Source organism: Trachurus trachurus (genome assembly GCF_905171665.1).
Source record: "Trachurus trachurus genome assembly, chromosome: 15".
Classification (NCBI taxonomy): Eukaryota; Metazoa; Chordata; class Actinopteri; order Carangiformes; family Carangidae; genus Trachurus; species Trachurus trachurus.
The window spans coordinates 17,469,821-17,491,023 of record NC_139906.1 but is presented as its reverse complement, the minus strand read 5'-3'; the positions used below and the strand labels follow the sequence as shown (position 1 = coordinate 17,491,023).

The window sequence follows — 21,203 nt, the reverse complement described above, 5'->3', positions numbered from 1 at the left end:
AGTGACTGTATGATTAAGTCAGTGTACAGTGTAACCTGATGATGTCAGGTCTGAGAATGTCCTGAATCAGACTCCCCCTCCCCAGAGACACGGACGGACACAGTGAACTCAGACACAGACAAAGGAGTACGATCAGGAGGTCAGTCCAACACCTCATGACTCGCTTTACTGCAATCCAACTGAGGAAATGAATCACACGAGGTTTAAGGTATGTTAAGTCAACCAACAACAGCTTTGTCTCTCAGTGTCTGGAGGAGCAACATTGGGAAAATCTCTATCGCATCATCTGGAGATAAGTGGAGATAACTGCAGGCTGCCTATGTGGAAAAGGGGAAAAACTGTATTTTTCTTTACTATTCAATCTAAAAACAGCTTTAACAATGAAGTTAAATCAAATTAAAACCATTCATGAATGCTTCATCTAAATAATTCAGTCAGCAGCGCCCTCAAGAGACCAAACAACACAATAACAGGCCTGTGTGTCTACATATTTCAATACATGCATGTATTTAGATTACCAGGGGGTGGATTTAATCTGAGGCAAAAACAAGATTAGATTTGATGAGTTTATTTGACAGAAGAATGATTTTCCATTTGATCAGTCAATATCCATCAAGACAGGAACAGCACATTCAGCGTTTGTTGTCACACACATACACACACTCGTACACACACTTACTGACTGTGGTGAAAGCTGTGATGTCATCTGGAGCTTTTCTAGAGTTTAAAAAACAAACCGGTTTCACCTTGAATGACAGTCTATCAGAAACACACACAGACACACTCACATCCACGGGGTATGTCCATATTTTAGTAAGTGTTTATCAACACGCCATCACACAACAAATTTCAAGTCCGTTGAGTTATATAAGATGTGCTCCTCAGGCTTTCCTCTTTTTCTTCTGCATTTTCTTTCCTGACAGCGCCCCCTTCTGGGCTCCTCTCACCATGCCCTTGAACTGGCCCTGTAGCTTGGCACGCTTCCTGTTAACACACAAGAAAATAAAACATGTGAGCGTCTGACATTTTTATATAAATGAGTTTCTTTCCAGAGATGTTTATTGAGTTCTACGGTGAATCGCTGCTCATACCTGCGATTGAGCTGGGCCTTCTTCAGAGGGATGTAAGCGTAAGGATCCAGCTTTCCTTCTTTCTTCACGTCTCCTTTTCCTTTCTGGAAGATGTAAAATAAAAAATATATAAAAAACAGACTCCTGCAGAATCCTGCAGCCTGTGTTTCTGTCAGACATCATAAGAACCCACCTTTGACTTGTAATCAGCTCCGGCGTCTTGGCCTCCTCCAAGAGGTCTGTGGATACCCGAGCCTCCGGCTGAATGAAAATAAAAACAGTAAAAAGCCTTAGTCAGAATCCCTGCTCCTCACTTTGCCTTCAAGTAAAAGTTGCCCAGATTTTTTTGCCTAAAACCAAACCTATAATCTCTTTTGACCATGTAGGAGGACATTTGGTAATAATCATACCTTTATACTTTAATTGAGGTTCAATGTCCATGTCCTCATCGAAGTTGTCATCTTTGAACCTCCTTTTCTGTGTCTTTTTCTGAGGGTGATCAAAACAAAAACATGATGAATAAAAATGAATACATTAATAAAAACATCTATACAACAACAAGTAAACTCTGCAATCCCTGTGTCAAATATACTCACACTCTTGACTCCGGCCTCCTCTAGAATATCATTCATCTCTCCCTCGTCTGTGGGGAAAGTACCAGGTCATCGTCACAGTCTGTTCATACATGAGGCTCTATGCGAACAGGACAGGAGGGGATCGCTCTTACCTTTATCTTTAACATCTTCTTCATCTTCTTTAATGATCAGCCGTCCGTCTGAGGTCACTTTAAAGCCGTGGGCTACCTTGGCGCTCTTCTTCAGCTCTGGGTTGGTGGCTGAGGAACAGAAGGAACCCGTGTTAACGCCACAGGAAAAACTAGGATAGATTCGACCGTGAAAAGGAAATTAAGGCGGCTCCGTTACCTAGCACTCTCTGGGAAACTTTAGGATCCAGGAAGTTGAGCGGATCATCTTCCTCTCCTTCTTTGAGCCACGCCCGTCCCTTTTGCTGCTTCCCTGCTTTCTTCGGTGCCTTTCCTTCATCCTCTGACAAATCGCTGTCTGACTCTGCCAGGATGTCCTCGATACTTCATAGGAGAGGACAGGACGTTATTAAGCAGGATAAGGCTGCGTGTATGAGGGAGGGAGGGAGGGAGGGAGGGAGGGAGGGAGAGGGGGGTTTATGAGCAGAAGATGGTCTAACCTTTGGCCCTTTGTTTTAGGCGCCTCCTCTTCGCTCTCAGAGTCGTCCTGCTGCTCAGAGACCTGCTTCTTCCTCTTGGTGCGAGCCTCGGCCTTGCGGATGTTCACGAGCACCTTGTGGTGCTCTGCAGGCAGCATGCTCTTCACCAGCTCAAAACTGGAAAACACATCAGACACTCAGACAATTACCTAACACTGTAACAAACAGAAGTAATAATGCGACTGCAAGTTTCCCCGAGGAGAGAAAGGTTTGCTGAACACAGGTTAAATCACAATTTATATAAATACTAAGAATATTAAGAATGACACAATGTGGACACGTGGAACCAGCTCTAACCTCTATTCCTAAACACTTTAAGAGGAGTCAGCTGTGTTCATCTCTACCACTGCCGACAGCTGGTGCCATTACTGCACAAAGCACTCTTTTGTCAATGTCACAATATGATTAGTATGCCAACTTTATTACTACTAACATCTCCTAATAAATTCACCATGCTGTGCTTTCATCAGCTGTGTTTACAACAAGTCTGTTTAGGGTTAGTTGGTAGCAAACAAACTGACATTGTTCAAACCAAAAAGACAAACAGATGCATCGCTAATGATGGAATATTAGATCCAAATCAAAAGCAGCTATGAAATTAATCGATTCCTTCAGGTCCCATGAGGATACAGTGCATCACCTGGAAGTACGGTGGCCCTGAGAGGTCAATGCACACGGAGAAAATATATGTAAAAGACAAAAATGTGCAAACAAATGTGCTGTATATTCAGCCCTGCAACACAACACAAGTGTTTCCAGCTGACACAATCGTGCGGGTGTCAGTTACCATTCTCTCAGGTCCATCAAATGAAAACAATCTGTTTACTCAGACTATTCAAACCATGATTAAACAAATTCCTCTTCACGAAAAAATGTTGATTTTGCTCATGCTTTGTTTTAGTAAAGTGATTTATTGATGCAGTGGAAGCACCAAAAGAGCGACTGATCATTTGAGTTGCATGTCCAAGCATTGCACGCAACACTCACCCAAACTTCCTGATAAATTTCGTGAAGATGTTCTTCAGTTTTGTTCTGAAGTGTCTCCTCACATCGTCCTTAATGTTTCCGACGCCCTCCATCTGGAAACGAGAATGAAACCTCTGTTAAATGACGGCACAATCCTCTTTTTAATCCTGGACAAGATTGTACCTTACGTACCATGACAGTGACATGTGAAGCCAGTGTCTTCGGGTCCATGATGAAGAGGATGACTTTGATGAAGCTGAGAGCTGCTTTGACTATCTCTCTGGTGCGAGACGTCAGCAGCAGACAGATGTTGTGCAGCAGCTGCTCCATGGTGCCCACCTCGATCGAGTCTGAGGGGAGAAAAGGCCCCGAAACTGAATCCAGTTCACAAACACACAAGCGTTTAAAAAGCACCTACAGGAAGTAGCGCACATTCAGCTGGCCTACCTTTGTACTCGAACACTAATCGAGTTAGCGCCAACACCGTGCAGGTGATCATGGTGACGGAGCCAGTGAGTCCTGCATACACCAACACCAAAAACTCCTCCAAGGCATCTGAGACAAGAGGACAAGACGAGTTGTATGTTAAAAACTTCACGGTACACTTGTGTCCTCACACAAGCACACACACACAATAGAAGACGACGTGATTTACCTTTTGTGTTCCCGCAGAAGCGAACAAAAGCCTTTCCGATGTCCACCAGCAGGTTGTAGGCGTTCTTACGAGCACCAACAGACACCTCCTTTGTACAAATAATCACCTGACAGAGAGAACAACCTCGTGAAGATGATGCACAGCACAGCAGTGATACAAACAGCCATGGAGATCATGGGAGTCCACCGACATCACAGTCTTCAAGACATTTTTCGACATTCCATAATCAAACAAGCACAGAAAATAATTTCAGACCCAACTCGTGTTCTTCACCCTGAATATCAGCTCCTCCCCACAGACAGACGATACAGAATCCCCCTCAGTAAGCACAACAAACCTCCTTTGTCCCCCTGTCCATTAAAGCCCTCAACAACACCTAAGCTGGAATGTGGAGGCGCCATTGTTGTTGCTGTTAATGTCTAAAGGTGCGTTCACACCGGGGCCTTTTATTTTTTCACTGTCGCTTGTATCGCCCCTTTGTTATCACTGTATCGCTCAGCTGCAATCACTCGTCAGTTTGGCACAGACTCGCCTTTCGCTTGGTGATGCCCACTGCCATGTCTCTCTGTATACACCGGCACCACCGGGATTACGGCAGCCAATCCGTGTTGAGCGGCAAGCGACTGACGACCAGCGAAATGATGTCGATTCGGGATTTCTCATCCTGAGCAATGAGCGAATTTTGGCTCTGTCGCTGTCGCTCGGAGCCCCTGCGATTTTTCGCCTGAGCGAATATTCGCTCAATCACTCATTTGCATTGACTTATGTGTATGTAAACTCATCACCTGAGAAAAAAAATAAAAGGCCCGCTGTGAACGCTAGGCACAGTATTACTGTGAATGTGTATTTGTTCTGTTTTTTTATGATGTAAATGGGCATGTGCAATCTGACTGAGGTCAAGTCGAAAGTGCTGACGTATTGTATTTTATTATGTTGTATTTTATTATGACCGGATGTATGTGTTGTCTTTGTACTATTGTTTGTCGAATGGGCACCGACAAATTTCCCATCAGGACAATAAAGTCTATCCTGTCCTGTCCTACTCTCTGCGTTTGTGTGTGTTTGTGTGTGTGTGTGTGTGTGTGTGTGTGTGTGTGTGTGTGTGTGTGTGTGTACCTCGGGCAGCAGTGCAGTGATAAAGGTTTTGTGTTCCTCATTGAGCCTTCCCACAATGTGGCTCAGACACTTCAGTCTCGGCTGAGAAAAAAAAACAGATAAAAACAAACATTAAGATTGAATCAGACAGCACTGTAAATCAATACATGCAATCCAATATAAGGCTGAGTTAACTCTCGTTCTCTACACAGTGGTCTCACCCTCTTTGCTGGTGAAGAAGCGTTTTTCAGAGTCTCGAGCAGGACGACTTTGAGTGTTTCCAGATTTTCCAAAACAAACGATCTACACTCTTCCCTCTCGCCTCCACACATCTCCTCCAGCACGCGGTACGCCTTCTTCTGCATGCCCTGATCTTTGGTCTGAAAACAAAAGCACCAAGAGACACATAGTTGTTTAATTACAAAGAAATACACTCGGATTCAACAGGTTTGATTTGAGAGCATCATGTATGAACTTACCTCCAAATATGGCCGTATCAGCTCAAAGGTTTTAGTCATGGTGACCTCATCTACAAAGGGAGCCATGGCAACCACAAGGTCCATCATTGCCAGCCTGAGAGGGAGGAAATCAGAGAAAGAGGAGCAAAGAATGAACACACTGATATTTATTCTATTCTAAAATATTTCACTAACCAATAAAGCAGAGGTAATGTTATATATTAACTAAGCCTGTACAATATCAGCAAAATAGCCGATGTGCGATGACAATGTTCAATATCGCGATGGCGATATGACTTGTGATATAAGCAAATATTCATGTGTGCATATTAACCAACAGTTCTTGTGTCTTTCTGAAAACGACTCAATACACTGTAGTACATACACCAGCCTGTAGGGGCGCTGTAACACTGCCACACAAATACACCGCCACACAAATACACCAAAAACAGAGAAGAAGAGCAGAAAGCTGCCCTGCTGTAAACAAACTCCAAACATTATAAGTTGACTAAACACGAGTCATGCCAGAACAAATATGCAGATTGATGCCGCGTGGATGCGTTTCAGGCGCGGTAACCGAGGGACCAGACAGAAATCTGCCATTGTTGTTATGTTGCATCTAGCGATGTAGCTCAGGTTACAGGTATGACGTGCGCCTGTAAATAAAACTTACTCATTGTATTACAGGCAACCTTTGCGATGTGTGACATTGCGATGACAATGAAAATGCTTAATCGTGCAGCCCTAATTAAAGCAGAAGTAAGCGGAATATTTGTGTTAATATAAGTCTTAAATAGTTATATCTTCCGACAGCAATCACTTACATAGAGTGTTTGGTCTGAAACACGGGTCTGTCAGTCACTCTGCTCTGCTGTAAGCCGAGGAGAAAACTTTCCTTTCATCCTACAACCTTATCCAATGAGGAGAGAGAACGGCATAAAGGGGCGGTCCTCTCTGTGTGTGCAGCCAAGGGATGCGCGTGAATGTGGTGACGTAGGGACGAGGACCAATAGATCCATGACGAGGGCGGGGACTGCTGCTAACTCCATCGGCTGACAAGAAGTTAGCCAAAACGACCGGATCGCTTACTTCTGCTTTAATTAACCGTATATCCATGTCCTACCGTGTGAACTCGTTGGTGTCTGTGCTGCTCAGTCTGTCTGTAGCTTTTTGCAGGAAAGTGCAGCTCATCTGAGGATGATCAATTTCATTAGTGACACACCAGCAGAGGAAATGTGAAATTATGTAAACAGACATAAATAGGTTCATCACTGAACCACATGAGAACAATGTGCACTCAGTAGGTGTCAGGGAACTTCACCGACCGGTGTTTCAGTGACAGTTAGGTAGACTTTGATGGTGTCCAGGACCGCCATCCTGTAGGTGCCAGACTCTCCTGCTGCAGGCTGCTGGCTGTACACGTTGAAAAGGATGGGAAGGAAGTTCTTAGAGAAGCGGCCGACTTCAACCTTTTCTTCCTCTGCAGACATAAAGCAGACAAGATTTGAAATGGCTTGATTAAAGAGAAGTAGCTGCAACGGTTTTCTGTGCACTGCCTCTGTCTCTCTGAACATGTGTGTCCTACCTGTGGAGCAGCTCTTGTTGATGATGGTACGCAGAGCCTGACACACGATGAGCCTCAGGTCTGGTCTTTCATTAATAGTCATACCAAGTGTGCGGGCGATGCCTTTAAAGGATGCGAGCAGGTCGACAGGACAAGTACAGAAACCAGGGAGCATGGTCCACATCTGTTAAATGAGCATGAACACATAAATGAATAACTCATTCGCTGGCTCTTTGTACTCAGGATACTGTTAAGTCTATTAAAAATACCTGAAGCTGTAAAGTCTGGTAGACTTTGGCTTCCAGTTTTTGTCCTGCTTGTTCCAGCTCCTCAGCTGCAACACAAACAAGAAAAGTCAGAGGAAGAAAATTCACCTTCCCAGTTTTGCAACCGTCAGGGGGAACCAGCGCATATTTGGTTTACCTCTCTGCTTGAGTGTGGTGGCCAGAGGGAGGAAATAAGAGTTAAAGAAGCCAAGGTGAGTGTTCTTCACATGATCCCGTATCACCGGGACCAGCCAGCTCCGTGGGAACTCCAAGTCATCACTGGTGACGATTAAAAAAGAAAAAAGTTCATTAAACCACAACAAATACATAAAGGCTGCTCCACTGTATGTGTGTCTGTGTGTGTGGGTTTCTCTTTACTTGTAGCCAGTGATGTTGAGAGGAACGGCACCAAGCAAGACTTCAGGCCCCATGCTCTCCACAGCTCCTCCCACGGCCAGGTCCAACTCTCCACTGAAGGGGAACTGAGGAGTGGAGCGCAGGTCTGCCAGGGACTGCAGGGACTGACCGGGAAACAACAGCAACACAGAGAGTCAGCCAAAACGTTTACCTTTCTTTCTTCACACAGTGTTATTTTGACATTTTATGAAAAATACCTTTGTCATGATGGAGTGAGCTTTTTTCCCTGCGACTCGATAGAAGCAGCCCAGGATCTGCATCACAAATGGCCAGGAGGCGTGGAAGCGATAAGACAATCCTTCTTCTACGATACTGGAACACACAAACACACACGTGATGAGCGCCTGCATGTGGCCTCGACAGGAGAAAGTGAAGGACTAACGAGTGAGATTATCTTGGGGAATTTACCGAAATATTTTGCACACATAGGAGGGATTTCCTGCAGAGGCTGTGGCACTGATGGTGCCCATTTCATCCAAACAGGGGGCGACGCATTCGGTCAACAAAGTCTGAGAAAGATAAACAAATAAATCATGTACAGACTTCTCCATCTGGGAAACGGAGCAATCCTTAACAAGCCAGAACAGCTCTATCTGGGTGTACAGATGTCCTGGAGATTCATTTCTGTACCTTCAGTGTGTTGGTGGCTGCAGAAACCACTTGTGGGAGAGGCGACAACAGGCAGGACATGGCAGCGGAGAAGAGGCGAGGGAGGTGACCCAAACTCAGAGAGCTCTGCAAGCTAGACAAAACAAACCGCTGATAAACAAACTGATAACTTATCATCCCACCGGGTAAACACACAATTACATGATCACAAGAAAGACTGTCGCTGCTGTGAGAGAGAGCACAGCTCATTACCCCGCCAAATGAATGTGCGCCTTCTCCATGACAGCAAGCCAGGCCAGCAGAGGCTGCAGGTCGTTCTCGCTGGGCAGGTAGTCGTACAGAGCCTGGGGGAGGAGAAAATACACGTTTTCACACCGCGTTTCATCAAAAGGGGCCTTCGATGCTCTCATTCTGTTTGCGTTCTCTCACCGTGATGATCTGCGCGTTGAGTTCTGGAGAGAGCGTCGAAGCGTTCGGCTTCCCGCTGAACAACTTATGGAAGGACTGCATGGCACTCGCCGTCACCAGCTACGGACAGAAACACAAGTGGAATGATTATTCGTGGAGATGAACAAACGAGGTATCTGGCCGCACCTGTGAGTGTGTTTGTGTTCTCACCACATGGCTGAGTGTCATCACTCGCAGCAGCGTCTCACAACAGGACTTGACGGCTCCCAGAGGAAACGTACCCATCAACTCCTTAAGAAGACCCAGCACATGAAGTGTAGTGGTGTCCTCTTTGCTCCCTGAGGGGTACAGAAAAAAGAAAAAAGCATAAAAATAAGTACACACCACACAGATGGATGCATCAGCAAAGTATGGGGATGAACATGTTACTTTACCTCCTGCCTGCTCCATTTCTTTGATGCAGAACTTGGCTGTGGTGGCTGCAGCGGGGTGATGCGTTGGTGCGTTGTCTGTAAACAGGAAGTCGCTCCCTCTGAGAACGGAGCAAACACCTTGTTGTGCTGCTCTGCGTACCTGAGAGGAAAAGGTGGACATAAAAATGATCAGACTTTAGCATCCACTTCGATGCTGAATTCAACATAACGACTCAGGATGATGGCGAACACTGACCTTAGGCTTGCTGTGCACTGTGAAGCTGAGCAGGCCGTGGTAAGCCTGCAGAGTGGACGGATAAGTCCAGACAGATGCGTCCTGTTTCCTCAACAAAGTGGCCAAGCATGACAGGATCTATAGATGCAAACAGTAGGTTACATCAGATTTAACCGGAATAAAGTAACACATTTGCCATTTGTGTGAAATTCTGTCATAACTGGTGTGCGAATTATTGAGTTATGGCAAAAAAAAAAAAAGGGTTTTATGTAGTCTGTGTGAGATTTGACATTTGACTTTTGATCTCATCAGTTTGTCCTTAAATAAAGATTTGTGCCAGATTCAGAGGAATTCTTCACAGCGTTACTGAGCTACTGTGTTCACGAGAATGGGACAGACAGATGACACGAAAACACAATGCCAGGGCACAAAGAAATCTGTCTGTATCTAGTTTTCAGAATAGAAATGAACTAGGACAAAATCTGCTCACCCATCGAAGGGCTGAGGCGGCGTCGGATGTGGCCTCTTTAGACATGACATCCATCAGAACCTTGGTGGTGTCCGAAAACTTAGACATGAGCACGGGAGCAGGAACCCTGGAGAATAAAATACACCAATCAGATTTTTAAAAATCCTGTCATATCTGATCAGCTGTTCTGGAACTGGGCTTGTTGTGTGGAAGTCCTACCGTTTCATGACAAGGTTGAGCAGGTACGCCACAGCAGCCTGCGACTCCGCTGTTTCCACAACCTCCAGGGTGGTCATCTATGAAAAGCACAGACATGCTCCATTTTCATTAACAGCACCGAAACTCATCAATGTTACTAGTGAACTTATTAAAAGAAAAAGTACAACAAAAGGCTGAGCTCACCAAAGCAGCAAAGTACTCTGTTTCAGTCTCTTTTCCTCCTTGACCACGGATCACCTCAGTAACAGCGGCCAAAACTGCACAGATCTGTGAGGCACATGAAGTGACAATGTTACAACTACACTAAAATATGGATTTGCATATACACACTTGTTATGAAAGGTTTACGTCGCTGCATCAATTCCTAGAAATGTCAAACAACTTTTACACACCGCCAACAATTTCAATTTATAAAAACAAGAGATTGCAAACATGACACACAGCTCATCGCTCGCAACGTCCATTTAAACCATGTGTTAACGGCGTGCGTCGTGAATGAATAAGCTCCCGTCGGTGTGATTCCTACCTCTTTATGAGCAGCTGAATTGGACTCCCAGAAACGCTGCACCTTTCTGAAGGTCAGGTTGGAGCAGTCCGACAGGCCGCTGAGGAAGGTGCCCGAGGTTCTTTCTGAAAACGCCTCCTCCGGCTCCTCATCCATGAAGGCATCTTTGCGGCTTCCTGAGCCGAGCTCCAGTGGACCAACCTGCAGCTCATTGTGTAGTTTGAGAGCGTCTACTGTTAGATCACTCTTTTCTGGGAGGGAAAACAGAAGAGATGCACTGTTATATTAGGATGACCACACCCAAATTCCTGGCTTTTTGTTAAATTAAGGGATTATATATAAACAGAGAAGCATGCCAGGCATGGAGTATGACAGCTACAGTTGTGTCTGTTAGATGTCAACAACACATCAATAACATCAGATTTCAAAATTAACAAAGACCTAGAGGCCTATGAGCTCTATGCAGTTTCAGCTGAGCATCAAGCTCAGGGCAATAAACCACAGACACTGTTGTACAGACTAAACCCAACTAACATAAGTGAATATGGCCAAATTGTTTATACTACCGGTATTACAATTATACAATACAGCTCAACAGACAATTTACTCCACTGTAACCTAGAAGCCATTTAGGCATAATTTAGAGACAGGATTACATGTCTCACTCTCTCACACACACAAACTAACACTTGCACTTACACACACACAAACACACACGCTGGTTATTTAAAAAACTTCAGTTGTTCTGACAGTTATTTCAAACGTGTCAAGGAAAAATACAGAAATACATTAAGTGATATACTCCACTGACAACGCTACTGGGATTGTCGATACACATAATGACACAACATTGTGTATTTTATTGGGCTCTCAAAGTTAAATGCTAACGCTAACTAACGTTAGCACTAGCACCGACCGAGACCCACGTGTAAAGGCAGACTCACCGGTGGGTCGGCTGAAGAAGCGGCTTTTAGCAGCCTGTCTAAACCGGCTCGTCTGCGGGTTTGAGTCGCTGCTGTGTCCTTTCTTCCAGCGTTTGAGTTTCGACCCCGTCCCAGAGCGAAGTTTCCCCGATTTGACCATTTTCGGGGTTGAAAACAGTCGCGTAGAGACTTTCTGCTGCAGCCGCAGATGACTCTGTCGCTACACGAGTGACGTCACGGGGCTCTCACGTGTCTGCTGTGGTGTCGGTTCGTCGGTAGAGGGCGCACAGGAGACAGACATGACACAAATATAATAATATACTAATATAAATAAGAATAAATGATTAGATTCTATGTATATATATATAAATAAACAAATAGGAACATAACTACTGCTGAAATCAGCAGCTCCATCTCCTTGACAACAGCCAGCCCAGTCATCATCTGCTGATGGAGATTGCATGATGTTTACAGTCTATGGATGTTACTAATGTAAATGGGAAAGTCATTCCCAAGAAGATGTTGTGAAAGAAAAAAAAAGTATATCTGCAAAGTGTAATATAATAAGTGGACTTGATTTGCAACCATGCTGCTTTATAGAGTTATGAAACTTATATTCCCCATTAATACTAATCTTATTTACTCTAGGCTACATCATATTCTGACTGCTGATCTTTGACCTTTAAGACAAATCAAATTCTGCTTGGGCCCCCTTGTTACAGTTTATGGCCATAGCATAATCATGACAGTATTTTCCCAGAATAGATTGTTCAATTTGAAGGACTGTTAGGCCTGCACAGATGTTAGCAGCCAGCATTTCACTGTAGGAAAAAAGCACAAACAAAAAAAAATCTTGAAAGCCTTCAAAGTTTTGTGTCACAGAAATAATTTCTCTTTCTTGTCCTTAAAATCCCCAAATTTGTCTTGAAACAACAACCTGTTTTCTTACTTGGAACATTTCCATGCAAGTGGTGTGGTAACTCAGAATCAGAAAAGCAGACACTGATATTAAATTTACAATGTTTATTGATAAGTTATTGACGTACAGTTGAGCATCTTATTGTACATAAAACTACAGTATCTTGTTTGTGGTGATGAAATAAAAAAGAAAAACAGTTCCCTTCTTATTACCTTTTATAAATGAGCCTTCCTTACATTCAGTTTCCACGTTATGAACAAAAAAAACAGCAAATTAAAAATGTTGTGTGCATATAGTCACATGACCAAACAACAAATATGGAAACTGATATTTACATCGTCGGCCTATTTCTCACATTGAATGACAGAAATCTTAAAAAAAAAAAAATGAAAAAAGAGAGAATGCATTTCCCTTATTTGGATCCCAAGGTGAACCATATTCAGTTTATCAATAAGCACAAGTACAAACACACATGACAAGAGGGGGAACCCATGTAAACAACAGAGCTGTGAATTGACAGACAGATAGACACTGGGATGTGCATCTTAGGACTCTACTTTTAATCTAAAGTGTTTCAGTGCTTTTCAATATTCTTATTTTGTTTGGAAAAAGGAAAAATACAAAAGGGAGCAATATAAAAGCAATAATTTCTTATATAAAAAATGTACACAAAATTCCACTGCAGTACCAACTGGACAACAATTTCAAGCCCTACTCCTATTCCTGCAGCCCTCTTCGGCACATCCTTTGTCTCTTCTTCACCTCGTTGACCTCTGTCTGATTCTTCAGTTAGTTATGACTGAGGGGTTCACATTGACGATCACTTGGACCACAAAGTCCTTCTGGATCTTGGTATCCTGCAGACGAGTCTTGTCAGTCAGGAGCTTCCCAGAAAAGAACCACCTCTGGCGGGTCACGTCGATGTCTTCCTGTTCCTCCAATTGTTTCTTTAGCTCCGCAATGGAGTCGGCCATGCTGGCTGTCAGACGCACATCCTTTCCTAAGAAAATCACAAGGCATAAATAGAGTTGATGCAGATTTCTGTGTGTGTGTGTTTTTTTAATGTGAATGCCATATGTTATAGGTCATACAAGGGTGTTTCTTACCTGTTGATAATCGCACCCGCAGCTGGAACTCCTGTCTGCATGGGGGAGCTTGAGCTTGTTTTTGTGTGGATTCAGCAACTTTGCTCTCAGTGGACGTTTCAGTGATGAGGTTGACAGGCGGGGCTAAAGTGTACGCTGGGAGCTGGTAGCGGTTTCCCAGTTCATCATAACTCTCTGTCAGAGAGCCTGCAGAGGGAGGAATGACCTACATTAGCAACCAGTTTCCAAAAGTGTTTCTATCAATGACAGCAACTAAATTCAACCCCATTACATAAACCTTTTTTTCTATGTCAAACCATTGTCTACGAGGTGGAAATATGAGGCCATCGCATTTACATTGTGTTTACATATACCACATTGGCATCCTTGAAGTAGTAAAACAACTCAAATCAAGGACAGTACGTGAATGTGCATGAACAGAGTGTTATTTCCTCCTAACTCTGTCATGGCTTTGTGTGCACCAATCCATTCACAGCGGTCACGCAGCACTGCGACTATTATGTAACTATTACAGCAGTAATCTCTGAACAACTGATGCATGGGATTCTCCAAACTGTCCTTTGACATTTGGAGAATTATTACAGTGAGTTATGCATTTGCGCTGGACGTTCCAGGACATTTACAGCTTACAATTGATAGCTGGATGAAGTACATTTCCATATCTGAGAATATGTGTGTGTGTGCTTGTGGACGGTTTCGTACCATGTGGCAGAGTAATGCAGGCTCCATCCACTATAGCCTGTGCTAGCTCCAGGTCATTGCACTCTGCAGCCAGGGCTGCTGCTCTGAGTGCGTCCCAGATCTCTTTCCGTCCATCAAAGGCTGGAGCCGTATCCCAAAACTCATCTCTCTTACTCCTCAGCTGGCCCTCCGTCATCGGGTATTCACTCTTCCATTTTGGACGCTCCTTCTTGAGGGGCTCATTGCGTCCTTGAAAAAAGAAAAAGAAAAAAAGAAGAAGATGTCAGTGTTCAGTCTGATATAAAAGACTGACCTAAGAACAAAACTAAACACTGTAAGCCAGTATAGTCGGGAATCAGGAAGCTTTATTTTGTGCCATAATTCTTGTTACTTTTTAGCTAGGTTATCCTAATGGCATAATGGCCGTGGCAAAAACAGCTAAAAGGGATTATAGCGTTGTAAAACTAGGTATCAGGTTTGTGGTGAAGCTCAAGGGGAAACATGCTTAGTATGTACTGTAGGTGGTTGACGGGTTGGCTCAGGTCACAACTGCTGTCAAAATGACTGAGCTCTTTACCACTTAGAAAGCTCTGCAGCATCATGTTATATGTAAATATTTGATTCAGATGTCTTCATAATATATTACCTTAAGTAGAGCCGTGCAAAGCTGACGATGGAGCGTCATCAAATGTACTCTTTATTATTTTATGTACATGCTAACAGTCAGTGTTGGAGACTTATTATAAGACATCATTGTCAGAAGTTTTTCCTTTCAGTGTTTAAGTGTTTAAGCTTGGGCAAACACCCACTGCAGGTGTTTCCATGCTGGCATCTACTAAATACTGTATACCCACTGTACCGACATACCAAGAAAGTCAATTTGATTCACAGAGGGAGGGAAATCAAAGTGATTATTTATAGTGCTGTGGATTACTGCAGTGGCTAGTAACACATACATCTGCACTGACATGCGCTCACACTCAGACAAACACGCAGCAGTGGATTATGGGCAGTAATCAGGTTCCACATAACAGGATTTATCTGCCCCTGTCCCATAAGGCATTGGTCGGAGAGATGAGCACCCTTTGGCCAATGAAAGGCAGCAAAAACACACACACGTCGACCACAGCGAGCACACAAAAATACAAATCCACTACACATCAATTTTTACGTCATCGCATCTTCAAATTGTAGAACTTCTACAAACACTGGCCTCAGTTCTATACATTATAACATTATAACAGAGTTTCTGCTACTATATGGATATTAGGTCTTATTCCTATCACACAATATACACCTATTCATTTCTTTCTTTCTTTCTTCATTTCCTATTTATTTCTTTACCACTGACATTGGAGACCACCTGAACATTAAGTGTAAACTGTGTTTTACACAATTTATTCATTTCAATTTACTACATTTGATGCATTTGTAACAAACTAGGATTTATTTTTATGAGCAAAGAAACATTTGCATACTTTCAAAGCCATAATTATAATGAAGGAAACAAATCTGGAGACAGTATCTGCTTCTTCTTTTCTTTTTCTTTTTTTTTTACTCAATTCTCATTTAATCTAGTGTGTGCAACATTACTATGTTAATGAACAGACTATTTGCTTTTTTCTCTTGCACAAACATGAGTCTTTGGAGCTCATGTCTGTTTTTGTTATTGTGATAAAAGCATCTGCAAGGTTGCAGAGGAGTGAATTAACATGCCAGCCAAACAAAATGCAAATACTGTGGCCGTCTGGAATCTTAATGAGCAAACTGACTGACGGGGGAAACACTGAGATAATGCAGAGCTGCACAGAACTGTTGTGATGACATATTAATTAATTCAAGAGATGTCCTCACAACAACTACAGATAATAATACTAATAATAATACTAATAATAATAATAATAATAATAATAATAATAATAATAATAATAATAATAATAATAATAATAATAATAATTGTATCCTTAAAGGACAAAACCTGTTCTCAGAAAAGTGTTGTGAGGGGTTAATGGACGTTTTTCAAGTGCAGGTTTTAACAATGAACATGGGTTCACCAGTTACATACTGTAACATAACTTGGTTACCTTTTTGATATGGCTTTGTGTTTACAAGAATGAGGTGGATGAAATCAGTGAGGAAAACATGCATTACACAAAAAAAAAAAAATCTTTGCTGTTGTAAGTCAGTGAGCCAGACTGTTTGTGTACGTTTGAGTGTGAGCGTACAGACAGATCAACTCCGGTGTAACCTCAGCAATAAGCCGACGTACCTGGAATATAAGCTTAGCAAATTCAATTGAAGTCAGTGGATGATGTTTTTTTCCCCCTTCAAGCTTCTAGTGAATGGAAAAACTTCAACTACACCTCCACCACAGGAAGAACAGAATGAATTTGAGTTGTGTAAATGAATGTGATGTTTTTGGGCTGTTATTATTTTTGCACCATTTCTATTTTAGAAGCTGCCGCTAGTAGTTGTTGTTGTTGTGTCAGTGTTGTGCACTGCACCGTGAAACCATCGCACTGCAAAATGCACAAACTCAGAAATATCAACATCTGAGCTAATAGGCAGTTTATCTAATCATATTAGTTTTGCAACCATGACAACAACTTTTAAACTCATAATCCATCACAGTGATGCCAGCCTCTGTGAAAGTATTCATGTCAGTGAGCAGCAGCACTGTGTAATGATCTGTTTTAATGTTTGTTTTTAGCTATTTTTCCTTCTTGTTGCTTCATTTGATGTGCAACTATTAATAAAAGCGTGATATATAAATCCTCAAGAAACCTCAGTACAACAAACAACAACAACAGCATAGTCTTGAAGTCTACACAAAACCTTCCGAGGCAAGCTATGTCTGCACAAACATCAAAACAGAAAACATGAAAGCATTTTTCTTTCCTTTTTTTCCAAAAATCTATACTTACTTTTCAGCATAATCCTGAGGGGTGTTGTTGGAGTGTGATAGTAGTTGTATTCCCTAGAGTTTGGCACTCCCATAGCTGTTCTTCCTCTGAGGTTTGATGTGAGTCAAACTACTGTACATCAAAAAGTTCCTCAATAATGAGCTACAGAGAGCAGCTCTGAGGAAGAAGCCAGCCCCTGCCGCGTCCAACCGCTCTACAACAACACACGACGCGCTACTGACGAGACAAACACCTGATCTGTTTTGCCGCGATGCTCGGGCTCAGATTCAGAGCTCCGTTAACCGCCGTGACACGTCCCCAGTTGCTTAAAAGCAACCACGCTCACTTCGCTTATATCCTTCGCAATAACAAACACTCCAAAAGCCCAAAATACCATAGGAGAAGTTCATGGAAAGAGGTGGAATACAGGGGGAGAGTACGTTGAGTGTCCAAGCCAGGAGACTTTGCAGAAGAGGCCTAATCCTATCAGCTCTATTTAGAGACAGGATAGAAATGCCCAAAGGCAACATGCTAAACCTATTAACAGACAATAAACCCCTGTCAGACTATAACAGTCTGCGTGAAGGAGAAACCACTGCACCACTGAGAACTGCTCCCTACAGGTGACTGTTTACCTGCATGCCATATATGAGTGCATGCAAACATGTCTTGGAGATGCTGAACTATTTCAAGAGCTCATGCGTCTGGGGCCAACAGACATGACCTGAGAGGTCAATGTCTATATCTATCCTGTAGGTATATTTACCTCTTTCTACATGTCAATATATTTTTGCAGCAGGTCGGCATAAGGTCAATCATGCACCAAATAGGTCAAATTCTGATATGAAAACTCTCTGTGCCGGCCCCTGCTGCTGCTGCTGCTCAATACATAATGCATGACAATCCAGCGGAGCTCACAGCTGCTCTTGCACAGGCAATGAGACTGAAGAGTGTTTATATAAAACACTGGCCTCATCAGCGCAGGTCCTCAGCACAGATTAGACACATGACTAAGCCATGGCGTCTGAAACATTTAACACCTGAGACAGTAAGCTTTCAGAGCAAGACAGACGCCCGTGCAGCGCAGGGTGTAGATAGAAATCACCCTGCATTTCATTATGAATGCTTGAATTGTTGTATGTCTTATTGCACATCTCAGGCGTATCAGTACTGTATGTTCCTTATGCTCTCAAGGTGCTGTACAAGGTGTAATATGCTGTGCTGTGCTGTGCTTGTATTGACAGTGCATCCTGGTGTCATTACTGTGCAGTATTGTGTGTAACACTTGTATTTTAATGTATTGACATAGAAGCGATTTCTCTTTTGACAAAATAAGAATTCAACGTAACAGTGCCAGACCTGCAAGGCTGTTAGTAAGCACCACCTTTCAACTGACTTGTGATGACTCTCTCTGCAAAAGTGAATGTATAGAAACAGTCTCCTATACTTTTCTGATTTGAAGACATCTCCCCAGTGCATTGACATAATTGCTATTTTGGCTGCAGTCTGGAGAGTTCCACATCCTCACCTCCACGTTTTTTGCTCCTTGTCGAGCTCCGGGCACTCCCTTGTCCATCCGTCCTACTCCTCCCCACACAGCCTCCCATCACTGTCCCTACATGCCGCACCAGGGAGAAAAAAGCATCAGTCCATCCTGCATCACATTTAACCACATAGTCGAACACAAATGCTTCTTAATGCATGGTAATGATGATAAACAAACAATTAATGGTGAAATGTATGTGAAAGCATCATCAGGGAATAATGACAGCTCAGCAGTCCTTGCTCCTGTGTGAGGTCAGACCAGCCCCGATGTTTATGTCACGTGTACTGCCAGCTGACAGGGACACGCGCCTGAACCTCATGCCACCCTTGCTCTGATTTTCCCAATAACATCTATTCACTCAAAATGCGACCATGCATCATTACAATGCATGTTTGATGTCATTTAACCAATTTGAGATCAGATGGGATTTTATTGACTTGCAATCTTATCAGTCACAGGCCTTTTTCTGACATATCAGAACCCACAAAAGTAAAATGTGTTACATTTTTGCCTACCGGAAATCCAGTCTGCTAAATTATGCATCCGTCTGCAGTTTGCTTGCCACATCCGAACTTGCTTCCAAGTGAAGTTATCACCGGATCCTGACGTCGCGACGATGAGCAGCGCGGAAGGAGCGACTCAGCAGGTTGACAGACCCAAACTGAGGAGGGGGTTGAGGGGGGGCAGTGTGTCCCCACCAGAACCGGCGGGCTCTGCAGAGCCTCCAGGAAATCTCAGCAGCTTCTCCAAAATAAAAGGAAAACTGCAACCATCAATGTCCCTGTTCCCCCCGAATCATAATGAATGGAGCTCATCCGCACAATCCGTTTGCACTGAGCTAGAATTAAATCCTTGTCAGTCTGCACGCATGCGCTGTTTAGGCCAATTATCTATACTTTGTCATGTTTACCAAAGTAAGAGCGGAGACTGACAAATTACACCTTCACAATAATACTACCGACTACAATTAATTACCCATTTGTTTGAAGACAAGCGTTTAAAAATAGTGTCACTATAGAAACTATCAATTACGACACATTTGCTTTTAAAAATGTAAAATCAACTTACTTTTGGTGAGCAATGTACTTGAATATTAATCTGAGGCTTTTAATCTGAAGTGTACAGCGGAAGTTGTTTTTTTTGTTGTTGTTTTGACGGTCACTTGACGTTTCTCAACAGCCAAAGTCGTTTACATCTTAACTTATCTCTTTTCATAAAATGTGGCATCTATAATAAAAACATACACCTGAAGTTGTATTCTTCTCATTTAAAATAAGAAATCAGCTGCTGTGTTTCAAAATCCAAATTTTAAGCAGCAAGATTGATTTATGTAAAGTTATTAACTATTTGGAAAAAAAAAACAGTGTAGAATAAACCATACTGCAGATTATGTTCAATAAATTCATAATTAATCTAATTATCAGGTTTAAAATCATACTGGATTGTCTGTATCTTGTTCTGGTAACAAGGAAATCCTCATTGGTTTAATCCTATCCTGGCACAAAAAATAACTTATCTCTATATTGTTTATCCATTGAAGGGGTGGAGAGTCAGCAGTATCTTAAATACAGTGCAGGTCCACATACAGTGAAAGTGTGTGCACGAGTCAAAGGAGAACCCTAACTCTTAACTCTACAAATAAGCTCATCTTGGTGCCTGATAAGGATGAGGGATTGTCTTTGCTTTTGGAACAACTTCAGCTTCCACAGAGCAAAGTCACATGTAAGTCCCTAAGAGCGAGAGTGTGTGTGGTGTTGTGGTGTGTGTGTGTGACTACATGAGATCAAGTATACTTGATTATACCTGATGTAGTCAAGCATACTTACAGGTTAACAAAAATGTACCTGAAATAATGATGACATGAGAGGTCGTGAAAAAATGTCCAAGATGTTTGCCATCTTAGAATAAGCATATCATGAAGTAATGAGAACAATAGCCCCATACTTAGTTATTATCAATTATCTTATCTATCTGATCTATCTAACCCTAACCTTGACATGTCAAACACTGACATCTGCTGGAAGACTGAATTTTGACAGGTGTGTGTGCGTGTAGTCAGTTTCAGTCAGAGTGGGCGGGTGTGATGAGGAGGTTTCGAGGGTTGGAAACAGGCTGAAATCTGTCATCACCCTTTAATCTCTTCTCTCTTTATCTGACAACCACTTTCTTTACATTCGCCTCTAAACTGAAAAAACAATTTCTCTAGTTCTCTTTGCTGCATACGTGTCAAATATTTGTCTCACTCCTTTCACGACATCCTCCACCAACTCATTATTTCATGCTGGCAAGACATTTGCTCAAACAACATCATTTAGACTGAAATATTTCATTAGTCAAAGTGCATCTCCACTGTTGTGTCTGTTTATTAGAACTGTAAACTTTTGCAGATCTACTGGTAGCATGTGTCTGGGTCTGTGCATTTGTGAGAATAATGTGCCATAATAAGTAATAAGTGAAAAAAACTGACAATGAAAATGTATTCAAATAAAGCAAGTTATAAAGATTTATTAACTTAACAGGTACAAAATACAGAT

General features: G+C 42.6%; 2 protein-coding genes across 2 annotated transcripts; both read right to left on the bottom strand.

Annotated features, from left to right (window-relative positions):
* Nucleotides 1-552: 552 nt before the first annotated feature.
* Nucleotides 553-11,753, bottom strand: rrp12 (ribosomal RNA processing 12 homolog). The gene is made up of 34 exons (XM_083987847.1): nt 11,536-11,753; nt 10,613-10,842; nt 10,270-10,353; nt 10,087-10,163; nt 9,889-9,994; nt 9,420-9,536; nt 9,185-9,323; nt 8,961-9,088; nt 8,772-8,870; nt 8,595-8,686; nt 8,364-8,475; nt 8,142-8,242; nt 7,931-8,045; nt 7,695-7,837; nt 7,474-7,595; nt 7,320-7,384; nt 7,072-7,234; nt 6,812-6,966; nt 6,610-6,677; nt 5,508-5,601; nt 5,250-5,408; nt 5,050-5,130; nt 3,934-4,039; nt 3,726-3,833; nt 3,471-3,628; nt 3,300-3,391; nt 2,274-2,429; nt 1,994-2,157; nt 1,798-1,905; nt 1,667-1,713; nt 1,481-1,559; nt 1,264-1,331; nt 1,092-1,174; nt 553-984 (listed from the first exon to the last, which is right to left on the bottom strand). The coding sequence occupies exons 1-34, from the start codon at nt 11,672-11,674 to the stop codon at nt 882-884; spliced, it is 3,861 nt and encodes a 1,286-aa protein (XP_083843973.1). The 5' UTR covers nt 11,675-11,753; the 3' UTR covers nt 553-881.
* An 810-nt stretch (nt 11,754-12,563) lies between these two features.
* ubtd1a (ubiquitin domain containing 1a) lies at nt 12,564-19,236 on the bottom strand (the record flags this gene model as incomplete). Its single annotated transcript, XM_083988477.1, has 5 exons — nt 12,564-13,433; nt 13,540-13,725; nt 14,242-14,469; nt 18,652-18,738; nt 19,185-19,236. The coding sequence occupies 5 exons, from the start codon at nt 19,234-19,236 to the stop codon at nt 13,219-13,221; spliced, it is 768 nt and encodes a 255-aa protein (XP_083844603.1). The 3' UTR covers nt 12,564-13,218.
* Nucleotides 19,237-21,203: the final 1,967 nt, after the last annotated feature.